Consider the following 20,681-nt stretch of genomic DNA (forward strand, 5'->3'; position numbering starts at 1 on the left):
ACTGAGAATCAAAACAAAATATGACATAAAGCAAAAGACCTACTTGCTTCACTGCTTATAAGAACGTTCATCATGTTTGCTAGAAGAAATCATAGAAATTCCTTTATCTGCTAAATGTTCTCGCTGCCACGTGTTAAGTGACACACAGCAAGCAAATACAAGATTTATGAGATAGAGCCTAACTTTTTAGAAGACTGTCACATTTCTGTAACAGGTGGAATTTTTTTTTGAAGGAAACAAGGCCAAAACTATGACTGCCTCTGGGACAGGCAAAGAGGATGCCTGTTAGGAAAGGAGAATGTGAAAGGCTGAAATATGCTGGAGTGACAGAATAATGATTAATTGAAACACCAAAGCCTTTACAGTCATGCTGGAGTAACTTACGTTCTATTGAAATCCTAGCCCTAGGAAATACTTGTACCAAAATTTAAAATTCAATGCATACTGTTACAAGTTCTCAAGTAATAAATGTCCAGTCTAGCTTCAGCATAAGGTCAAGGTGAGAAGGGGTTCAAAAAGCAAACAGGATGACCCAAAACAGCTTTTGTCACCAGGGAAGTTTAAGACAGGGCAAGACAAAGATGTCAGGACAAAAATGGAATCAAACCTCTCAGTGCAGTCTTGAATTGGACTATATTCTTTTTATATATCCAGCTATGCGCTTCACCCTGTGGAATTCTCTTTCCTAGCCAGAGAGATTACCATTTAAGTTGTAGTGTTGTAAAAAGTGAATGCCAGTACTTTAAACTTGGACTGAACGCATGGAGTCAACTGTTTTTCTCTCCAGATTTTGCAGAGGCATAATGTTTTAATTTGAAACTTCCCCCACAATGTTTTATGAATTTTGTGGTTAGACTTATGGAGCACATTTGCAAAATTATTATAGAGCTTAAGTATAAATGGATAATTAAGCGCTTCAGAAGTTTACGCTTAACACAGTCCAGTTACAGGGTATTTGGTGTTTTGAAATGCCTTTTTTAGACAAGCTCCTATTAAAGTTACACTCAGTAATTAAAAGTAGGAAGTTCTATAATGTGCAATGGTAATTTGACTTCTGTGAAATGCATTGTGATGTAATTTCTTAATTGCATGATCACAGGCTCATCTTGCCTAGGACTTGCACCTCATTCAGTGCGCAAGTATTCACCTAATGAACTGTTACGTACCACTTCGTCCATTCTTTCTGAATGCTCTCTTATCCAGCAAAATCTATTTCTTTTTCATCCTCATATACTTAGCTTTCACCTGGTCTTAACTTTATTCTCTTCCATCAAAATTGAGGCCAAGCTTTTCTTTTTCCTTTTCCTCCCTCAGCTCATCCGAGGCTCAGATACGCTCCTGTTTTATCCCTCATCTCATGAGAGTCTATCCCACGCATTCCTCTTTTTTTTCCATCTTTTTTCCTTCTATCCTCACGTCACATGATCTTTCCTTCCATCTGATCTGGAAGCCAGTGGGAGAACCGATTCTCTCTCTGGTTCTTCCTGTGACTTTTCTCCTCCAGGTTGTGGGAAAAAGAGTGTAACTAGTCAGTACAGTGTTACAGATGTATGTTTAATCCAGTCACATGGGGAACAGTAGAATTTACAGCCTGTTCAACCACTAACATCTCAGAAATCTCAATAAAGCTTATGCAAACAGGTGTGTGCATAGCAACTGGGGGAGCATTTCTCTGCCAAACTTTCAAGCTTAACACTGACAGACCTGGGGGGGGGGGGGTGTTGTTCCGATTGCTTTTAACATGGAAACCAGAAGGTTTACTCTAATACAAAGTTAGCAGAGGGAGGGGGGGAGGGCAATCCCCGACAGTGGCTATTCTATTGTTTTCTCTCAAAAACTTGGCAAAGGAACAAGCTAGACACAGCTGAAATGTGCTGGCTAAAAATTTCTCAAAACTTTCATTAGAAACAGGCACAAACCATACCTAACACCATCACAGAGAAAGTTTGTCAAAACCATGGATACCTGGAAAAAGACTCCACACCAGAAAAAAAAACAATAATCCCAACTCACTCACGTTACCCCCATTGCTTATGACTCCAGCATTTCTATGCACGTGATGCGCTATAAATTACTGTTATGCGCTACAAGATTTTCTTTGGTGGCGCTCAAGGACCGCTCAGCCTGCAGATGAGAAGGCTCAGGGCCATCTCCTCAGTGCACATGCTGACCTGCCAGGAGGCTGCAACAAGGATGGAGCCAGGCTCTTCCCAGGGGTGCCCAGGGACAGGACCAGAGGCCGGGGGCACAGAGGGACAGACAGGAGGTTCCTCTGAACGCCAGGAACACTTTGTCACTGTGAGGGTGGCCGAGCACTGGCACAGGCTGCCCAGGGAGGCGGCGGAGTCTCCATCCTCGGAGACACTCAGGAGCCCCCTGGACATGGTCCTTGCTGGAGCAGGGGCTGGAGATGACGGCCTCCAGAAGCCCCTGCTCACCTCACCAGCCTGCAAACCTGTGATTCTTTGGATTAACTCATCTCTTTGGTTAGTGTACCTTCTGTATCTATACCTTTCACTATTTGTCATCATCTTTAATTGCTCCATTTTAACCAGTAGGTAGAGCGTCACGTGAATAACAAAGGACCTGTACTAGTCATAACATTCATGCTTGCAAGGGAGGTGAGGAGCACTATTCCTATACTCTTGAAAAGGCACAGCCTGCATTTCTTCAAGGACTGAAGCCGACCCTTCAGAACATACCCAAGTATCATCCTATCTCCACACCCCACGTGCAGACACGCTCCCCTGAGTGGCCAAGCATTGCCGACAGTACCAGTTATGCTACCGTAAGAGAGGTGTGACCGTATAGTCTTCAAATGGAAGCTCTCGCCCCACACCTTGCCTCGGGCCCTTCCTGCCACCCCGCAGCTCCCTGCGGTGACCACCGCCAACCACCCGCAGGGCGCACGCGCCAACCAAGCCCCACAGCAGCGCCCGCCGCGCGCGCATCGCCCTAGGCCGCCCCTCCGCAGCGCTGCGGGGTCGGCTCACCGGCGGCCACGCGACCCTGAGGCGGCGGCTGCGGGGCCGGGGCACGGGCACGTGCGCCTCGCCTCAGCGCGCCGGGGCTCTGGGCCAGGCAGGGCCGCCGCGCCCTGACACGGGCTCCTACCCGCCGCCGCTCAATCGGGCGGCTTCAGGCTCCGCTCGGCCCCGGAGGCGCCGGGAGAGAGCAAGAGACCCTCGCGCCGCGCTCCCGGCCCGACTAGGCGACCGAGACCGACGACCGAAGCCCGCCACAACCCGCGAGGCCCACCGCGGCCGAAGGCGAGATGACGTGCTACCGCCGCTGCAGACCATGGCGGAGGCCCCGCCCCGCGGCGACGCAGAGACTCCTTTGGGCGGGGCCTCCGCCCCCGGCCAAAGACGTGCGGCGCGTGGCCCCGCCCCTATATAAGGGGCTCCCGAGCGCACCCCCCCCCGAGCGCGGCCGCCGTCTGTACCCGAGCAGTTCCGTGTAGCCGGCGCCATGGCAGGTCAGTAAGCGCGGCCACACCTCCCGCGGACGCCGTGATGCGCCGGGGCTGGCGCGGGCCGCTCTCGCGGGGCTGTCACGCGCTCCCCGGCCGCGCGGCGCCCGCTTTCCGTCTCGGTCCGTACCGGGCTGCCCGCGGCTGGGGGGGGGGGAAATCGGAGCCGCCCGCGGGGCGGGGGGGGCCGGCGCGCCACGCCGGGCTCCTCCGCGCCGCTTGGGAGGGCGCTCGCGGCTCCGCCTTGCTCCGCGCTGCCCGCCCGGGTGGCTGGCCCGAGGCTCTGTCCCGGCGAGAGGGATGTGGTGAGGGCAGGAGGGTGCGGAGCGGCCGCTCCCGAGCCGCAGCGGCTACCGGCAGAAAGCCAGCCCCTCTCGTGAAGCGCTGAGGAGAACGCGCAACTGCCGCGCGTCTGGTGCTTTACCGCGAGCAGTTCCCCGCCTTTCCGAACTCCTGGCGTTCTGTTTCCCCCGATCCTTGCCCGAAGCTGTCAGCGGAGCCGGTTTCGCTCTCAGATGGGGGCGGCTGCCGGAGATCCGGTGCAGGCGCTGACGAGCTGTCCCGTCCCTCGAGGAGCCCCGTGCTCCAAACATCAGGTTTACTAGCACCGAGCTCAGCGGAGGGGATCGGGCACCTGTGAGCTTCGGCTGTGCCGATGAAAACGCTTCCAGGGGACGGTGTAAAACATTTGGGGCGGGTACTCTAGCGTCCCCCAGCTCCGCACGCTGCCACGTGAAAGATCGCTCCCGGCTCGGGGTTAGGGGATGCCCCTTGGGGTGTAAGGGCAAGCACAGAGACTGGCGGACAGATGCTATAGGCTGCGATCTGGGCAGCCAGAGCTGTTGCCGAATTAGCTCAGTTATGCCTGGATAAATCAATTGTGAGGCTGTGCAACTGTCTCTCTGTCACTGCGCTGCTGCAGCCGTGCTGTCACTAGGAGTTCAGTGCGTTCAGGTGTAACAGTGACCGCCGTGTGAACATAACCTGCTGTGGAGAGCACTCTCATGGGGAAGGGGGAGACCCGGGGAACGGAAAGTTGTTTTATGTAGAATTAGTCTGCGTATGTAAATGCCATATTGAGCAGTGACTGGCCTTGCCCAGATCATAGTATGGTCTCCTCATACGTAATGTGCCTGAATGTACTTTACAGAACGTATCATGTAGAACGTAGTTTATTCCAGCCTCTGGAAAACTCCGCTGGCTTGGGTACTCTACGAGCTGCCAGTATCCACCTCCAAAGTCATGGTTACCTACAGCAGTTGGGATGTAGTAGGGTGCTTCTCAGCCTTTACTCTATTATTAAATTGACATTATCTCTCTGAGATCTTTGTGTGTGAATACTCAGTTTCAGTAAGATGGCGCATAAGGTTTATACACCTACTAACAGTTGAATGAAAAAGTGTCTTTCAGGGGCAAGGTCACTCCAAGAATTAGTCTTATAGTGATGGGGGGGGAAAACCCCACAACCAACCAAAAAACCCCCAACCCAAAACCCAACAAACTGTCATTCAGATGAATGCTGGGCACAATTCCCCTTTGTCCATGCTGGATTTAGTGAGCTGTATGTCAGTGTAGAGTGACAGGCATCACATTATTAAGCAGTAATATGCAAATTGGAAATGCTGCCCTGTTAGGAGGATGTTCGTGTCACTCAAAATGCTACATGCTTGCCATTTTTTCAAAGAAACAGAATTTTTCTGTAGATTTGCTGAATTTTATGAACTATTAGAAATTAGTAACTGAAGTGAATGGAAAATAACCCCACCTTTATTCCTGTCACTATGGAATTTTTTTTAACTTTGCAATTAAACACTATAATCCAAATCCCTTGCTTTGCTGCTAGGCAAAATAGGTTTTGTAGCAGGTCTGTAGAGCTTGCAAACCAGGTTTGCAGAGCTTATAGACAATTATAGTACATGTTATGATGGTATTAAGTTAAACAGATACAGGGCTGAGGAGTTGTACCAAACAACAATCTACTTGAAAGTAGAGGACTGAGTATGTTAATCTTACTACTGGACTGGATAGTAAGCCTTTAAGCGCCCAGAACCCTCGCTCTCAATCCTAGTTTATAACTTATGTGAGGAAATGGCACTGTAGCTAAAATAAACTTGAATGTCAAAAATCCACGTGTCAGAAGTGGCTTGGTAGAAAAGAACACACTTCTTTAAAAAGTGTTGTAGCTTGCAAAGGAGTACTGCATGATGATAGTTAACAGTAAACTGAAGAAGTTCAGAAGTTGTTTGCTTTTGTCAGTCCCACCCTGGAAGTTTAAAACAAGAGGACAACTGAAAGAAGGCAAAGCTTGCATTAGGTGGCCTCAATAAGCAGTACACGACAAAGTGATGCATCTTCATCTATCTAAGAGCAGAACATTATAGTAACCATCAAAACATATCTTTTCCTCTTTTTACTTGAAGAACAAAAATTGTTGCTGCAAGTCTTCAATGGCTTATCATGGGTTACTTCCCATTTAAATCTTGCATTCCTGTGACTGAGCTGCAACCATGGGCTGCAGAACAACTCATCTGCAAAATCCTGAGCTAGCAGAACTTAATTCTGTTGTCCAAGATCTATTTCAGTGCTCACTGTCACTTGAAAATGAAATGCAGGTTTTACACTGCCCTAACTTCAGGGTTGAGAGTGGAACCCAGAGAAACTCTACAAGGCTCTACTGTTAATAAGTTTAGACCAAACGCAAACTCATAGAATCACTGATTCTCAATACATATTACCTTAAAAAATAGCATATTAATGGCCAAAATAAGGATCTTTATGTGGATTGTCTCTAACATCTGGCAGGACTTAACCTGTAGGTGAACTGGAACTGTGTTTTTCTTGCAGCAGTTATGATTTTATGTTTTACTGCATTTTGCTGTGTGTCAAGTTGCTAAAAGCAAGTGTAGCTATGGAAGTATAACCTGGTTCATTCAGCCACATAGTTAGGCCAACTATGCAGAGTTAAAGGGCACATCTTAGAGGCCTCGCAGCATGGTTACTAAACAACACTGGGTTTCTAGTATATCTGTTGTGGAATAAAGTAGAGGATCATGTTAACTTGACCAAGTTCATTTCTTCCAGACCAGTCTTTTGTGACTCTAGCCACAAATGACTCTTATGTGAAAGGAGCACTAGTACTTGGCTCATCCTTGCAACAGTACAGAACAACAAGGAAGCTGACAGCACTCATAACTCCTCAGATTTCAGATGTTATGAGGTAAGGTCACTTATATACCTAAAACTACCACAATTCCTGCTGATGTGAAGGCTGAAAAATGGAAGTTGAATTCCTTAATAGTAACCTTCCGAAATTCTGGAGACTTAACAGCTAAGCTTAGCAGAATTCAACTTAATGCTACCTGGTCTTTGTTGTTTCCTTTTTCTTCTGTGTGATAAGTTAATAAATACTCTGTAGTTAGAGCACTAAACTGTGGCTTGATAGTGGTATTTCAGTTTTGCACTTTCACAGTCCTACTCAATTATCCAACAACACGATACAGTCTGTGTGTTTTAGTGCTGTGTATGCGTGTGGAAGGCAATGGCATCTGTCCTGCAGAAGCAGTCCAGGTGAGACAATGTAAGACAGTGTTTCTTGAAATACAGGGGACACTTCAAACCTCATGTTCTTCTCTCTTGATACCTTGCAGAATGAAAGTAGCACCAAGTATGAGGTCATGATAATACAACAAATGAAACTAACAGGCCACTGGCCTCTCTAGAATAGTCTCAGTGTGGAGCAGACTGGATGTAACAGGAGGGTAAAAAAATCCCCGCAAACAACTGAATAGCTCCCTGAGGTACAGGTGATAGGTCAGGATTCTCTGTGTGACAAAGTTCTTCTGAAAAGAGCTCAATTTATAGAAACAGTAGAGAAGTTGTTCAAAAACAAATGGAGTGACTCCCTGGAGATTGGTGGCAGCTAAATGTCCTTATCTATATAGAGATGTATATAGGAACATCCATTCCAGCCTACGAGGCAAATGCTCTTTTGCGATGAACCATAGACGTGCTTATGCGCTACTGCAAGGCAGCTAGTGCTGTGCAGAAATGTGCCTTTCTCACTCTGTATCCACTAACAAAGGATGCCCTAGGTTCATGAGGAATTGTTGATACCAAACTATCAGTATAAAGACAGCCCTGCAAGGCAGGTGTCTTAACAGTCATTTTCAACCTCTGTGACTCAAATTGGGCTGATGAATGCTCAGCAATTAAGATGGGTGTAGAACAGCAAGATGTTGCAGATACTTCATGTTTTAAGCCACCTGAACACTGGAAACACCTTAACCTCTCTTGAGCTAATGGGAATGCTTTACCAATAGAAAATGTTGGATATCTACCACAACTTTACTATACTGTTTGGAAGTTCTAAGTGTCACCCTTAGGTGAAAATGATACTGGGTCAAAACACTGCTATAAACACAGCCACAATTAAATGAGTCTTTAAAAGCTTATGATGGAAGTTTTAGCAACTGGGTGCAGACAGATGTCCCTAACAGCCACAAATCTAGAATGGTGTTGTCCTAACTATTGCATAAACTTGTTACAACTGTTTAGGATTCTGCCTCTGCCCTGCTCAAGCTGCTCTAACAGATTTCCATTTCTTAACTGCCCTCAAAGTAGAGAACTTAAAAAGAATAAGAGTCTAACTGAAAAAAAAGCTGTGTGGAAAGTTCGTAGTACATACCCGTGACCTACAGGACTTGGTAGCAATGCCAATTAAGGCCTGTTTACAGAAGAATAAAACCACAAATAAGTTCTTGTTCCCCAAGATGTGTCCATTACAAGCTGGAAACAGAAGCAGACAGTTGCACTTGTGCATTCTGACACAAGCAGTTAACTCTTACTGATTGTGTAAGAAATAGTGCCAGGTTCCCTGTTACGGCACTTCAGGGAACCTGACAGGTGGTCTGGTGCTGATAAAACAACAGAACTAAATCTTGGCAATTGGCTCTTTCCCCAGGAGAGTGCTGGAAAAAGTCTTTGATGAAGTCATATTGGTAAATGTCTTGGATAGTGGGGATTCAGCACACTTGGCGTTAATGAAAAGACCCGAGCTGGGTGTCACACTAACAAAGCTTCACTGCTGGGAACTGACACAGTTTTCAAAATGTGTTTTCATGGATGCAGACACAATGGTAAGTGGTTGTGTCTCACGGTTCCTCGACCCAATATGGGGGTTGTTGAGTATTTTTTTTTATGGGTTGTTTTTGGTTTGGGGAGGAGGATGGGTTGTTGGCTTTTCTGGTTTTGTTTCTTAAGGGGGGGTAATAGAGGCCTTTTTGCTAATTGGACTAATAACTAAAAACATATGTGTCTTTTTATCTAAGTTATTTGTAATATAGTCTGTGGAGACTATATAAATCCATAAAGTATTGTCTTCTATTAGACAAGAGCATTAATGAGTGAACTTTCTTTCATGTGTTAAGGCGGATGTCAAAAATACATTAAAATGTGAAACCCCAGTTCCTAACCTAAAAAACAGAACAGAACTTTTTACCCCCTTTACAACTAGGTTTTGTCAAATATTGATGAGCTTTTTGAGAGAGAAGAGCTGTCTGCAGCACCAGATCCAGGCTGGCCTGACTGTTTTAATTCTGGAGTTTTTGTTTACCGACCTTCTATTGAAACATACAATCAGCTGTTACAGTTTGCCACAGAGAAAGGCAGCTTTGATGGTACGTATTAATTTGTATTTCAATATAAGTTAGGCCAAAATGGTAGTAGTGGTTGTGATGGCTCAGTAACTACATGTCTTGGGGACTCTGTATGATAGAATTCTGAACTTGGTGTAACTACACACAAATTATATCCTTCTTGCAATAGAGGCTATCATTACAGTATATAGTAAAACTTAGGATTTTTCATCCTTCATTAAGTAGAAAAGCTACAGTGGCCCCCACAAACTAGCAGCTGTAAGCATTAGCAATGTAGAATCACATAACAAGAAGTCTTAAGATGTTGCAAGCACAGTGCATGCATTAGCAAATGAAACTGCAGTACCGTGCTTTGTGCATTCCTAACGCTCAGGTCTTGAATGCTAACTCAGGCAGCTATGGAAAAATAGCACTGATCAACTGAATGCAGCTTCAGAGAAACAAATGTTTGAAGGTGCAGCTGTCTCTTATTTACCATGTGATAGCTACCTGTTGTTATAGGGTGGTCACTGTCTCTTTGTCTGTATCAAGTGCATGTAGCCTTGGCTGTTTCCCACTGTAGGTCACTTGGGATCAGCCACTGTGCCAGATTTAAGCTTGAGAAGCCAAGTTCTGCTGTCCTGTAAGTCTCCTAAATCTACTCCCATTACAGTAAAGGCACACTGGGAAAGACACGGCTATCACTGCCTCCTGTCACTAAATTCTGTTACACAACTACTGTGGTTAAAAAAAAAAAACCCCAAACCAAACACCAAAAAGCTACAGAAAGCTACATAAATAAGACTATAAAATGAAACTCCTTACAGACAGTGATTAGCCAGCCTGTTGGCTTACCCTTCAGTACTACGTGAAAGAGACATCATTCCTCCTGTGCAGAGTGTGATCCTCTGTGGAACAACAGTGCAGTTGGAAACTCAGTGCTACTGTATGAATCAACTAGGGAAAAGGAGCATTGCAGTGTAATAAAGGTCTGTCTGTACCTTGCTACTGACAAGAGAGCTGTTTGTAGCTCTGGGAGTGCTCTCTGGATTTAAGTTTATCACCAGCCACCACTGAAGCTGTGGCATGGTACTGAATTGCTGCATCAAAAAAAAGGGAGAAAACACAGGGGAAACAAAACAAACCACACACCTCCAAAAAACCCCACAAATGCACATACTGTGTAAACTGACTACTGAGTAGCTCCAGGAACATCGGAAAATTGATGATTGTTTCCCCTGAGCTCTGTGCTCAACTCCCGCCAGTCCCCATCGTCTAGGTCTAAGACCCCTGTCCTTTAAAGAATAGAACCGCTTCCTTCCTGACTTGTAGATGAAGCCACACAATGGTGAAACTTCCTCCACGTCCTAAATGTGAAGCAATTGTGGCAGCTCTTAACAGCAAAAATGGTGGGCTAATAGTTTTAGGTACAACATTTTTAAACAGCAATTTGTTACTGCAGCTTTAAAACTTACTCAGCTTTTATGAAATGGTAGCACTGATCAGAGTAGTGAGACCATGAAGACTTAGGCTACCTGCACAAGCTGCTCCTGAGGTTTATGCACTTCCTGGGGAGAAAGGGGATTTCAGCTTTATTGTTTAGGCAGTAAAAAAGTTCCTAGGAAATGTTTTATAAGAAAAACACTTGTGAAGGGTCAATGAACTTAATAGGACACAGGGATGCAAGCTCAACAGGGTAACAAGATATGCATAACTAAGTTAAACTTTAAATACCCCATCTGCAGTAGCAGTAAGTAGGGAATGAAGAGTATTTCATGTTGGTAGCAGCAGACAGATGTCTTCTATATAATGCTGCTGTTCAGAAATGGTAGTGATGGCTACTTATGTGGACAACTACTTTGTCATTTGAACTTCACCTTTTTCAGTAATGAGGAATGTCATGCAATACTTTTAGATACCATATGAAAGTAGAATGTGGGGGAAGCTTGGTTCTAAAAGGAATCTGCAGTACTGATACCTCAAGAATGTTGCTGTTGCTTCATCAATCCTCCGCCTGTTTAGCCTGGGATTTAAAATGGTTGCTTTTACATACAAAGATACCATGCAGTACGACTGCATTTGTAGATACACAGTTAACGTAACTACTGCCTAATTCTTTCACCTTAGATCTGAGGCTGTTTTTATGACACTACTATTGAAGTCTGAACTAGGGCAGCTAAATGCTGCCTTCACTAGCGCTTTGGCACAGATGCATGCCATCTGAAAAAAAGCTGAGTATGTAAAACAATCTGAGAGAGAAAGTCCTGTAGAGAAAGCTAAAGACATTGTTGCTGCCCGTTGAGTTATGGGCTGTCTGTTCTGAGAGGGCATGCCAGACTTTCTTCTTTAAGATGATCTTACTGTTGAGATAATGCATTCTAAACACAGCATTAAGTTAGAGGTTAAACATAGCTGAGTAAAGACCAGGGGACTTGTCTGGTTTCTTTCACTCTCATCTCTTGTAATGGGCACTTAAAAATGCTATCTTTCCTGTATGAGTTGAGAGGGGAAAAGTCAGAGGTTTGAAATTACTGGACTGAGCCTCTAGGCAATTTCTCACTGCACTCTGTGCGTACACTGACAGCTGTAACAGGATACTTAGAATTTATATTTGTCAGTGTACTGTCTGGACATTTCATGTCCAGTGTCTAGATACTTCAGTTACAAAAAGCAAGTTCTACTCAAACATCAGTGAGTGTAAACTTTAGTACTGCCCTGAATCTGATCATAGGACAATAAAAAGCAGTTTCCTGAGTCAGCAGAGACTGGATGCTTTAGAAAACGACAGATTAAAAATAAAACAGTGTCTCAGGCTATTCATCTTTAGCAATGCTACTAGTGAATGCACTGACAGGAGAAAGGAAGGCAGCAGATGGAAGCTGAGAAATTCCCTTCAGTTTCCTTCACAAGAAGAGCTATTTAGCACTGAAAGACTAAGTATACTCACTGCAATGAAGAACTGATACAAGATTTTACTTCTCAGCTGCTTACAGCCTAGTCTGCTTTGGGACAGGCTACCTTTTTTTAGCTGCTCTACTACTGACATATCAAACAACTTAAGCTCAACTTTATTACAACCTCTACTTGCAAATGAGGTGACCCCTCCTAGTACAGTAGGTCTGGTGATAACTGAGTTATCCTCACTTAGAGGTTGTCATCAGCTTTTTAGTACAGAACCAGGAACATCTACTGCCTGTTAAAGGATATGGCAAGGTTTTACAAGAGTGGTCACCAAGACGAAATGTCTTTCCTGTGTCAGATCACAGTGTAGGTAGATGCATCCTGGGCTGCAGGTCTAAAACATCACCACTACTCTAACACTGGCAGTGAGATATTAGTCATGCATCTGTAAGTAAGTAATAAAGCTAACTGTTGGTGCTTCTATCTTCAGAGCTTTAGCTTTCCTGAATCTCAACAGTACCCAATTGTCCAGTCCTGTTTCTTGCTGCCTTATACAGCTTGAACTTCAACTATAAAAGAAACTGAATGGCAGGGCTTGAGAGCCAATGGTTAACTATTAGCAAAAGTAACCCCACACATATTGTCTCTTTCATTCTCTGTGGTTTTTTTTTTAAATCTTTCACAAGCTGCAAGGCTTACATTGTTCAGAAACAGAACTTCAGTGCTCTGTGTCAAACTCCTACACTGCAAACTCTTCATCACTGAAGTGACTGAAAAAGATCCTAAAACAGCTACCTGATGCTTATAGCCTATTAATGGTTTCTCTTTCAGGTGCAGATCAGGGGTTACTAAACACCTTCTTCAGTAGCTGGGCCACAACAGACATGAGCAAGCATCTACCTTTTATTTATAACTTGAGCAGTACTTCTGTATATTCCTACCTTCCAGCATTTAAAGCGTAAGTTTGAAATGCTAAGACTTTCAGAGATTATGTAAACTAATTTATTGTAACAGACACAGTGTGACTTCTCAGGTTTTTTCCAAGGAAGACCATTATTGTTGCTAAAAGGAGATCTAATAGTTTTGTCTAATTAAAAAAAATGTTTAATACTAGTTAAATGATTTGTCTCATGATAAATGTGGAGGGAAAGCTGTACCTGTAGCTTAAACCACCAAAGTTGATTTAGAGTAAGCACATTTGGCAGGCTACCTGGAAAAGGAGGAACCACTACTCCAGTTTGGTATACTGTCTATTACAACTCTAACCAAAGGTAGTAGCTCTTGAATCAACCTGAGCTGAACTTCAGCATGCTGCTGGTGGTATCATTCCCACCTAGATGCTTGCCCTTTCCTCACCTAAAGTTACTTAACAGCCGGTATTTACAGTTCATCTAACGAGCCTAAACCATTCAAATGTTGTGACTAAAGACTTGTACAAATCTAAAATTGTTCAACAGTCTTTCTAGATCTCAGTTCCTTAAGTAATAGCAAGATGGAGCAAAGACTACAGCTAACTACCATACCCTTGCATGTTTTCTGTGTAAGGAAAACTATTATCTTCTCAACTAAGCTAGCAGCATTGGATCTGCTGTGTGAGGGTCACTGTGTTAGAATAAATATAAGGGGAAGATGGGATGGCAAAACATTACACAGAAACTCTTAAGAGCCACAAAAATTGCAGGGGAGGGGGAGGGGATGTGACACATGGACTACCAATTGCATAAAACCAATCTGATCTCTGAATGACATCAGGTTACTAGTGTCTAAAGCAGCAGCTAGCATAAGCAGGACTGCTGCTGGCATAAGATCAAACTATGTCTTGTGATCAGAATACCATTTGAAATTCTGTCATGCTAAAAGGGGAACACTTATTTAAAGAAATATATGCAAGCCCAAGAATGACTAAGTAGTTGGATAGCATTTGATAAGGTAACATCTATTGTGAAGTATGTCCTCTTTCCATGACTGGCTGGTTGTTACTCACAGAACCTTAAATTCACAAATGACCTTACTGCCACAAAAGACTAATTGGATTTGTGGGCTCCTAACAAAAATTCCACGTAACTGACTGAATCAGTTGCCTAACTGAATTGAGCAAGCCTTCTAAAGTGGAATGCTGGAGAAGCGCGGCCCTTTAAGTAAAGTGCCTTGCTTAATAGGTGGAACAGTTTCCCTTGGTTAGATCAGCAGCTGCACTTCTGACAATCAGCAGTTGGAATAAAGTGAAATTTAAACCTACTGACAGCAATAGCTAAGTTTTTTGCAGCTTTGTACAGCGAGACTAGATTTCACAGCAGTCTCAGTAATCCTTTTTCCAAAGGAAAACGCCAATTCATGACAAATGCTCTCTAACTTTCCTGGGAGATGCGGAAAGACAGATTAGTTGCTGAGGCCAGTGTGGACATAAAGCTTCCTAACAGTTGAGCATAAACGTCAAAAGAATGTGTGCCAGGTCTAGAAAACATACTTAAAACATTGTAGAAACTTGGCATCTGTCAACTGTTGTACAGGTCTTGAGTGGCCAGAATATTAAGAATTTATTTCTCTATTTGCAGCAAGTGTGTCCTAACACAGCTTAGGCTTCCTCTAGCTTAAAAAGCCTTGTTTGAGTGGTTTGGGTTTTTTTTCAAAGAAAATATCAAGTTTCCTCAGAACAGCAGCAGCCTAAGATGAAGGAAAGCTTCAGTGCCATGACAGCTAATAAAGTGCAGGTAGTTCTCGTATGCTAAGTACTGAGATACAGAGTTTAACATTAAAGCCCAGGAACTGACCTCTTGAAGATAGATTTTTTTCTTGCAATTAGTGTAAATATTTGACCTTGTTTCATACAAGTATAGGCTTTCACTCTGCAAAAAGATCATTTGTGTTCAAAACATGGAACGTGAATATTGAAATAAAGTCCAGGATCTTACACTACTGTAACACCAGTCCACCCCCAACATGTACTGCCTTGTTTTGAATATTATAAAGTTTCTGAAACACATGAGCAGTCTCTGTATCTGAAACTCCTTTAAACATAGTGAGTCCTGGTCAAAATGACCAGGGTGTGCTGGTTAGACCGAGTAGTTATTATTTGTTAGTAACAAACTAGTTACAGCATTATTGTCCATTGTATTATGTTAAGAGAGCCTAATGTGATGCAGACTGAACTAGGGTGAGACAGCTGCTGTTACTACAGAGAGTGGTACTGCCTGTTCACAAAAATGATTTGAGTTGAACTCCAGTTCTGGAACCACAGAAGAATGGAATGAATACTGTCTCTATGTGCTTTACTTCAAAAGGGGTGCTCTCACCTGCACCATGCAAAAGAATATACAAGCAACACTTGGGACAGAGCTAGAAGCTCCATACGAACAAGGATCTTAAACAGTTTTCAAAAGAAATACAGTCCCTTGCCCCAACAACACTTACCTGTGGCTAAACTAGGGTTATTTAGAAAATAAGCTGGTTGTCAATGCCTAGATTGTACAAAGCTAGTATTTTGCAGGGACAGGCTTCGTGCAGCACAGCCTTCCAATGATGTTTTTCTATAGGGCTGTAAACTGAAAGGGTAACTCTAATGCTTCTCCACCCAATGTTTGTATTGCCTATCTGGATTGCTGACTTTGGAGTAGAATCTCTTTCATTTTTAAAACCAGTTCTGCTTGCAATGGCTCCTTGACACTGCTCTCTCCTGAGCTATGGACATCATTCTACCCAAAGACTTTTACTGGCTGTAAGTACTTAAATAGCCCAGATCATTAGGTTTTGGCTGCGTTCTGACTAGTGTGACGTAGAACTCCATGTGCGTTTTCTGTTATATAGTGAAGCTTTCAGTCCCAGTAGGCATTGGCAGTTTAATCATTTAGTGTTTAGCATCCTAAATATACTCGTATTTGTGTCCTGGATACCTGTGGAAATTGCAGGTAAAAAAAAAGCCTGCCAAAACAGTGGATTCTGACTTTTCTGTCTGACAGGTTTGGTGCAGATACTAAAGTGGTGCATTTCCTGGGAAGCATAAAGCCATGGAACTATACGTATGACTCCAGAACAAAAAGCATAAAAGGCAACATGGATGACCCCAAAATTGTTCACCCAGAATTCCTCAACATGTGGTGGGACAGCTATACAGCTAATGTTTTACCATTACTAGAACAGCATGGAATTGTTAAAGAAACTACTACAGGTGTAAACATGGTATGTGCTTTCATGTTCTTTTAGAAAATACTTAAGTATGGATGACAGGTTCTTTACCCCAATTTCTCTTCCCTTTGTCCAACTCAAAGCATGGGTGTGGTTTAGTTTGTAGGACGTGGGGGTTATGGCTTTGTTCTTTTGATCTTGGAATAAACCGAATATGTAAGAGGAGCATGCTATAGAACGTAGCTCTCTGCTTGCCTAAAAGTGTAACTACTTGTGCACATAAATTATGCTTTAGTAACTTCAGGCTATATGGAGAAGGGCCCTAACTCTTGACTGTGTTGCAGCTAGTAAGGTTCTCAAGCAGAACAACACCAGTTCAGCATGCAATATGTACATACAGATCTTGCATGGTGAAACCAATCTAGGTAAGCCTAGGGCACCTAGAGAATGAATGTTATAGATGGGCAGTGATGAATCCCAATACTTACCAAGCCAAATTAATGCTTCTAACTCTAGTTCTTATTCACAGAATTCAGGAGCCTCTATCCGACTGCAGACTCTATAGCCCTAGCTTAGTAAAAGGGCCAGTTTAAGTTCTCAACCTTTCTAAGACCAAAGTTACTGACCTCTTCAGATGTGCTTTCTCTTGTTTATCTTACATCTTTATAATGAACTATTTGCAGCTATCGGGCTTGATCTATACTCTGGCTTTCTCTTGTGGCTTCTGCAGAGAGGTACGAAGACCTTAAACTTTTCTCTCTCTCTTTTTTTTTTTTTAAAATCCCTGTTAACTTCTGTAACTCTGCTTTGTTGTTTTGCTAGGAAAGCTACATAATCCCTGCCCAATGGCAATGCTTGCTGCTGTGCATGAGAACATCTACTTCATTGTCCCATTTTATGGCCTGTTGCTCACTAGCTATGCAAAGTATTTCTGTATTTTTACTTTGCCTTTCCTTTCAGGCAGAGGTTACAGAGGCAGTGTCCCACATATCAATATCAGCGCCATCACCAGTATTACCAACTGTATCTTCAGAAGAACGCAAGGAACGGTGGGAACAGGGCCAAGCTGACTATATGGGAGTAGATTCCTTTGACAACATCAAGAAGAAACTCGATACCTATCTTCAATAGAAATGCCTGTTTCAAACAGTGGTGATGCAAGGACTTGTTCCAGAACTAACAGCTAGAAAGGTATAGATGGTGGTCAGTTACACTTGCTAGTAGCTTGATGAAAAACTTCTTGGCTGAAGGCCTCTGCAGTGCTACAGATGAAGACTGAGCAAAAGCTAGGAAGCAGAATTCCTTGGGCCACCTATAACTGCCCAATTTCCAAGTCCCCCTACTAGATAAAACCAGGTATTTTTGTGATCAATTGGCTCAACATATTCCTTGAATCTGGGTTTGTTACTTCACCTCATTAAGGTGATTAGCATTGATTCCTTTGCTTGCTGTTTTAGATGTAAAAATCTAATTCATGGGATTGCTCGTACGCTAGAGTGGTAGCCATTCTGCTTTACCTTAAGTGTATTAACGCCACTGGGATACATACAGATGTAACAGTAATAGCACTGCTTTGCTCTTCCAGTCACAATTGCACTGAAGTTTTGACCAGACTCTTACGCACAGTGCCTACAGCATGGCAGAATGCATCTTTCAGTTCTGTATACTACGGGACTAGCAAACTGAGTTTTATCTGTTACCTGCAATGTTGCACTTGATACAAAAATAAAATCTTGTCATGCATTTCTGGCTTCCCTAAACTCTTGAGCAATGAAAAGAAGGGACCTCTAAAGCAGTCATAACTGTAATACTCCACAGGTATCACCTTAAGCTTTGCTAATGCTACTCTAGCTATCACTAGAAGGTGTACAGGTTTTAGCTCTAATTATTTACAGAGTATATATTCACTTGCCTGGGAGCTGTTTAGGGCCACTACCCTTACTAGCTTGCCCTAAGTGTAGGGCAGGGCAATGGAGGAAGTACCTGATGAAGCTACTTACATAAGAAGTGTGGAGCTTGGGACTCTTTCTTTTGGTGACTGAAGAAAGAACATCCCTAACGCAGTGAACTTGTGTTTAAACACAATTATGATGTTGCTTTGGCATGGAAAGACTAAATAGCTGCTTAAGTAGCTGCACACTCTGAGTAGGAAGACTTCTTTACACACGTGCAGAGAATTTAAAAAGCACATTTTTTGCCATGCAGGCCACTGATTCTATCTTAAGATACATAGAAAAGCAGTGTGGTATTTTACTAACAGAAGTATGCAGAAGACAGAGAGCAATGGGCCTTTATCTATACTAAGTTTCACACCCATCCTTTAGCTAAAAGTAAACCCAACCATTGCTTTGTATTTTTGTCTGTGATGCTATACTCTCTACTATTCCAGAAACACTGAGAAAATAGCATTTCATTATTTCCTAGTTAAAGAAGGATTTTGGCAGGAAGCTATTGCTAAGCTTTTAGCCTGGGAGATAAACAATCAACAAGCTCTCACCCTTTGCAGGTAAAGCAGAAGATTAAACTGAGTATGAGAGTTTAACCTGTTTTCACTACTTAATCTACATAATTGTTTTAAGATTCCTTGGTCACCATTTAGCAAAAATAATGGCGCCCGGATCAAAGTAGCTTATAGCTACTGAAAGTACAAAGCATTTGAACTCCCAGTTATAACTAGCCCTTTCCTGTGTGGGTTTTTCTCTTGCTGTGTTCCTGTTGTGTTGGTTTTTTTTTTAAACAGATAAACATGAAGTTGTGTGAAAGCAGGAGGGATTACTAGTTACAATCTGTAGTGACAGAAGTATACTTTATCCAACAAGTATAAACATTGGCATTCTGCATGCTCACAAAATACTCTGAAAATAGTAAGAGGTTTTTAAAAAAAGCTAAAGTCTTAATTTTGCTCCCCTTGTCTCTAATCTTACTAGAGAATAGGCATGTCGTTACTTTCTAAGCTTAGTTGGGAAGAACTGACAGTGTAAAAGTGTGAGACCATACCAAACTGAAATTTTTTTTTAGCATGTCAGTTTTGTAACATTAATTACAAGGTAAGGAGCTGGATAACACAAAGACCTGCATGTCTGGGGTTTAAGAAATATAGTTAGTAAAGAAAGAAAACATAAAAACGTTCTGTGTCCTAGCCTCTGAGACTTGTACTGTGGTCAAGTGTTTACCCACAGCTTCAGGAAAGCAAAAGGCATGATATTTATACCTAACTATGCGGCTTATTTTCAATAAAATGACATAAGAGTCACCTGCCACTGTTTCCTTCGTAATCACTGCAGGCAGCATTTGCAGAAAAACGAGATGACCCTTTATCCCTTGTAATAGTATCATTTGATACATCAAACCATGTTCTGCTCTAAACTGCAGGTACTCAAAACAGTAGCTGAAATAAAGCACTGTACACAAAGCATCACTATCCAAAGGAATTAACCCTGCTTAGATCACAGTTTAAGTACTGGAACTCTAAAAATCGTATTGTCTAAAGTACTCCTTAGATGGTGGCAATTCAGAGCAATGCTTAAAAGTTTAGAAGCTTTTTTTTCCCCCCTTCATTTACATCTTTATGTAGGGAGTAAAAAAAACCCCAGCAAACCTAGAACAACTACTAAGTCTTTGGAATTAAAAATCAACTTCCTAATTCCTAAAATTAATATCTACACTGTGCCATGGCACATACCATTAGAACTCCAAAGAAGAGAATACCAAAAGCCAAAGCCTACTTAAATTGTGGAAAGCAAAAACGAACCCCAAACAACCACAACACTGTGGTTTTTAACCACCCAAGTAACTGAATAGTTCCATCAAATTAGACAGGACTTTTCCCACTATCAGCTTTCACCTTCAACTATCCTCTGGAACACATGAATGGCTTTCTTAGTACTAATCTGTCTGGCTAGTTAAGGTCTCTCCTAACTAACTCAAGCACATTTTTCTTTGGCTTTGGAACATGGAAGACATCATCTAATAGATGAAAAGTTGTATGAGTAATTGTTTTCATAGTTATAACTCAGCCACCCTACAAAATCTCAGCATATTTTAACCCAAGTAATGCTGTGGTTGACTAGCCATTGAAACAGGTCTTTTCCTCATGGAATTCTAACATGGAAAATGGAAAGACACAAAGCCAAACCTGTCATTCATAATAATGAATTACTTCTCCAGATTCTCTCTGAACAGCAGCATCTGAGTCACAACAACCCAAAAACCTTGATTTAAAAAAAATAAAAATACTGGTATAGCTCCGTTTTCTCGTTCCTTTGTCACAGTGACAACCAGCTGCTGCAGTTCACACTGCCTTCTGTCATTCATGTCTTAAGGAAAAAAAAAAAAAAGTCAGCAGACTTAAGCCATACTTTTTTCCATAGCTGAGATGCAGGCTCCACAAACACTGCATGAGCTTGTTACGTTACATATTTTTAATTACTCTCACTCCCTCCCTGGCCTCCCTGTTTTTCCAAATATTAGACATATTCCCTTTATTTCTCAGTCTTTTAAAATTTCTTCTGTTTGCAATTCGTCTTTTAATCAGCCGGCTAGTATTCTAAGAC

General features: G+C 42.7%; 1 protein-coding gene across 1 annotated transcript; it reads left to right on the top strand.

The window, feature by feature from the left end:
- Positions 1-3,274: 3,274 nt before the first annotated feature.
- On the top strand, positions 3,275-17,871 carry GYG1 (glycogenin 1; the record flags this gene model as incomplete). Its single annotated transcript, XM_084267299.1, is given in 8 exon segments — positions 3,275-3,415; positions 3,418-3,478; positions 6,554-6,689; positions 8,433-8,607; positions 8,985-9,147; positions 12,838-12,964; positions 15,963-16,182; positions 17,089-17,871. Coding segments are annotated over 8 exon segments (1,194 nt in total). The 3' UTR covers positions 17,260-17,871.
- Between the last annotated feature and the right edge of the window lie 2,810 nt (positions 17,872-20,681).

The sequence above is a fragment of the Gallinula chloropus genome (assembly GCF_964237585.1).
Source record: "Gallinula chloropus genome assembly, chromosome: 8".
In the NCBI taxonomy this organism is placed as follows: domain Eukaryota; kingdom Metazoa; phylum Chordata; class Aves; order Gruiformes; family Rallidae; genus Gallinula; species Gallinula chloropus.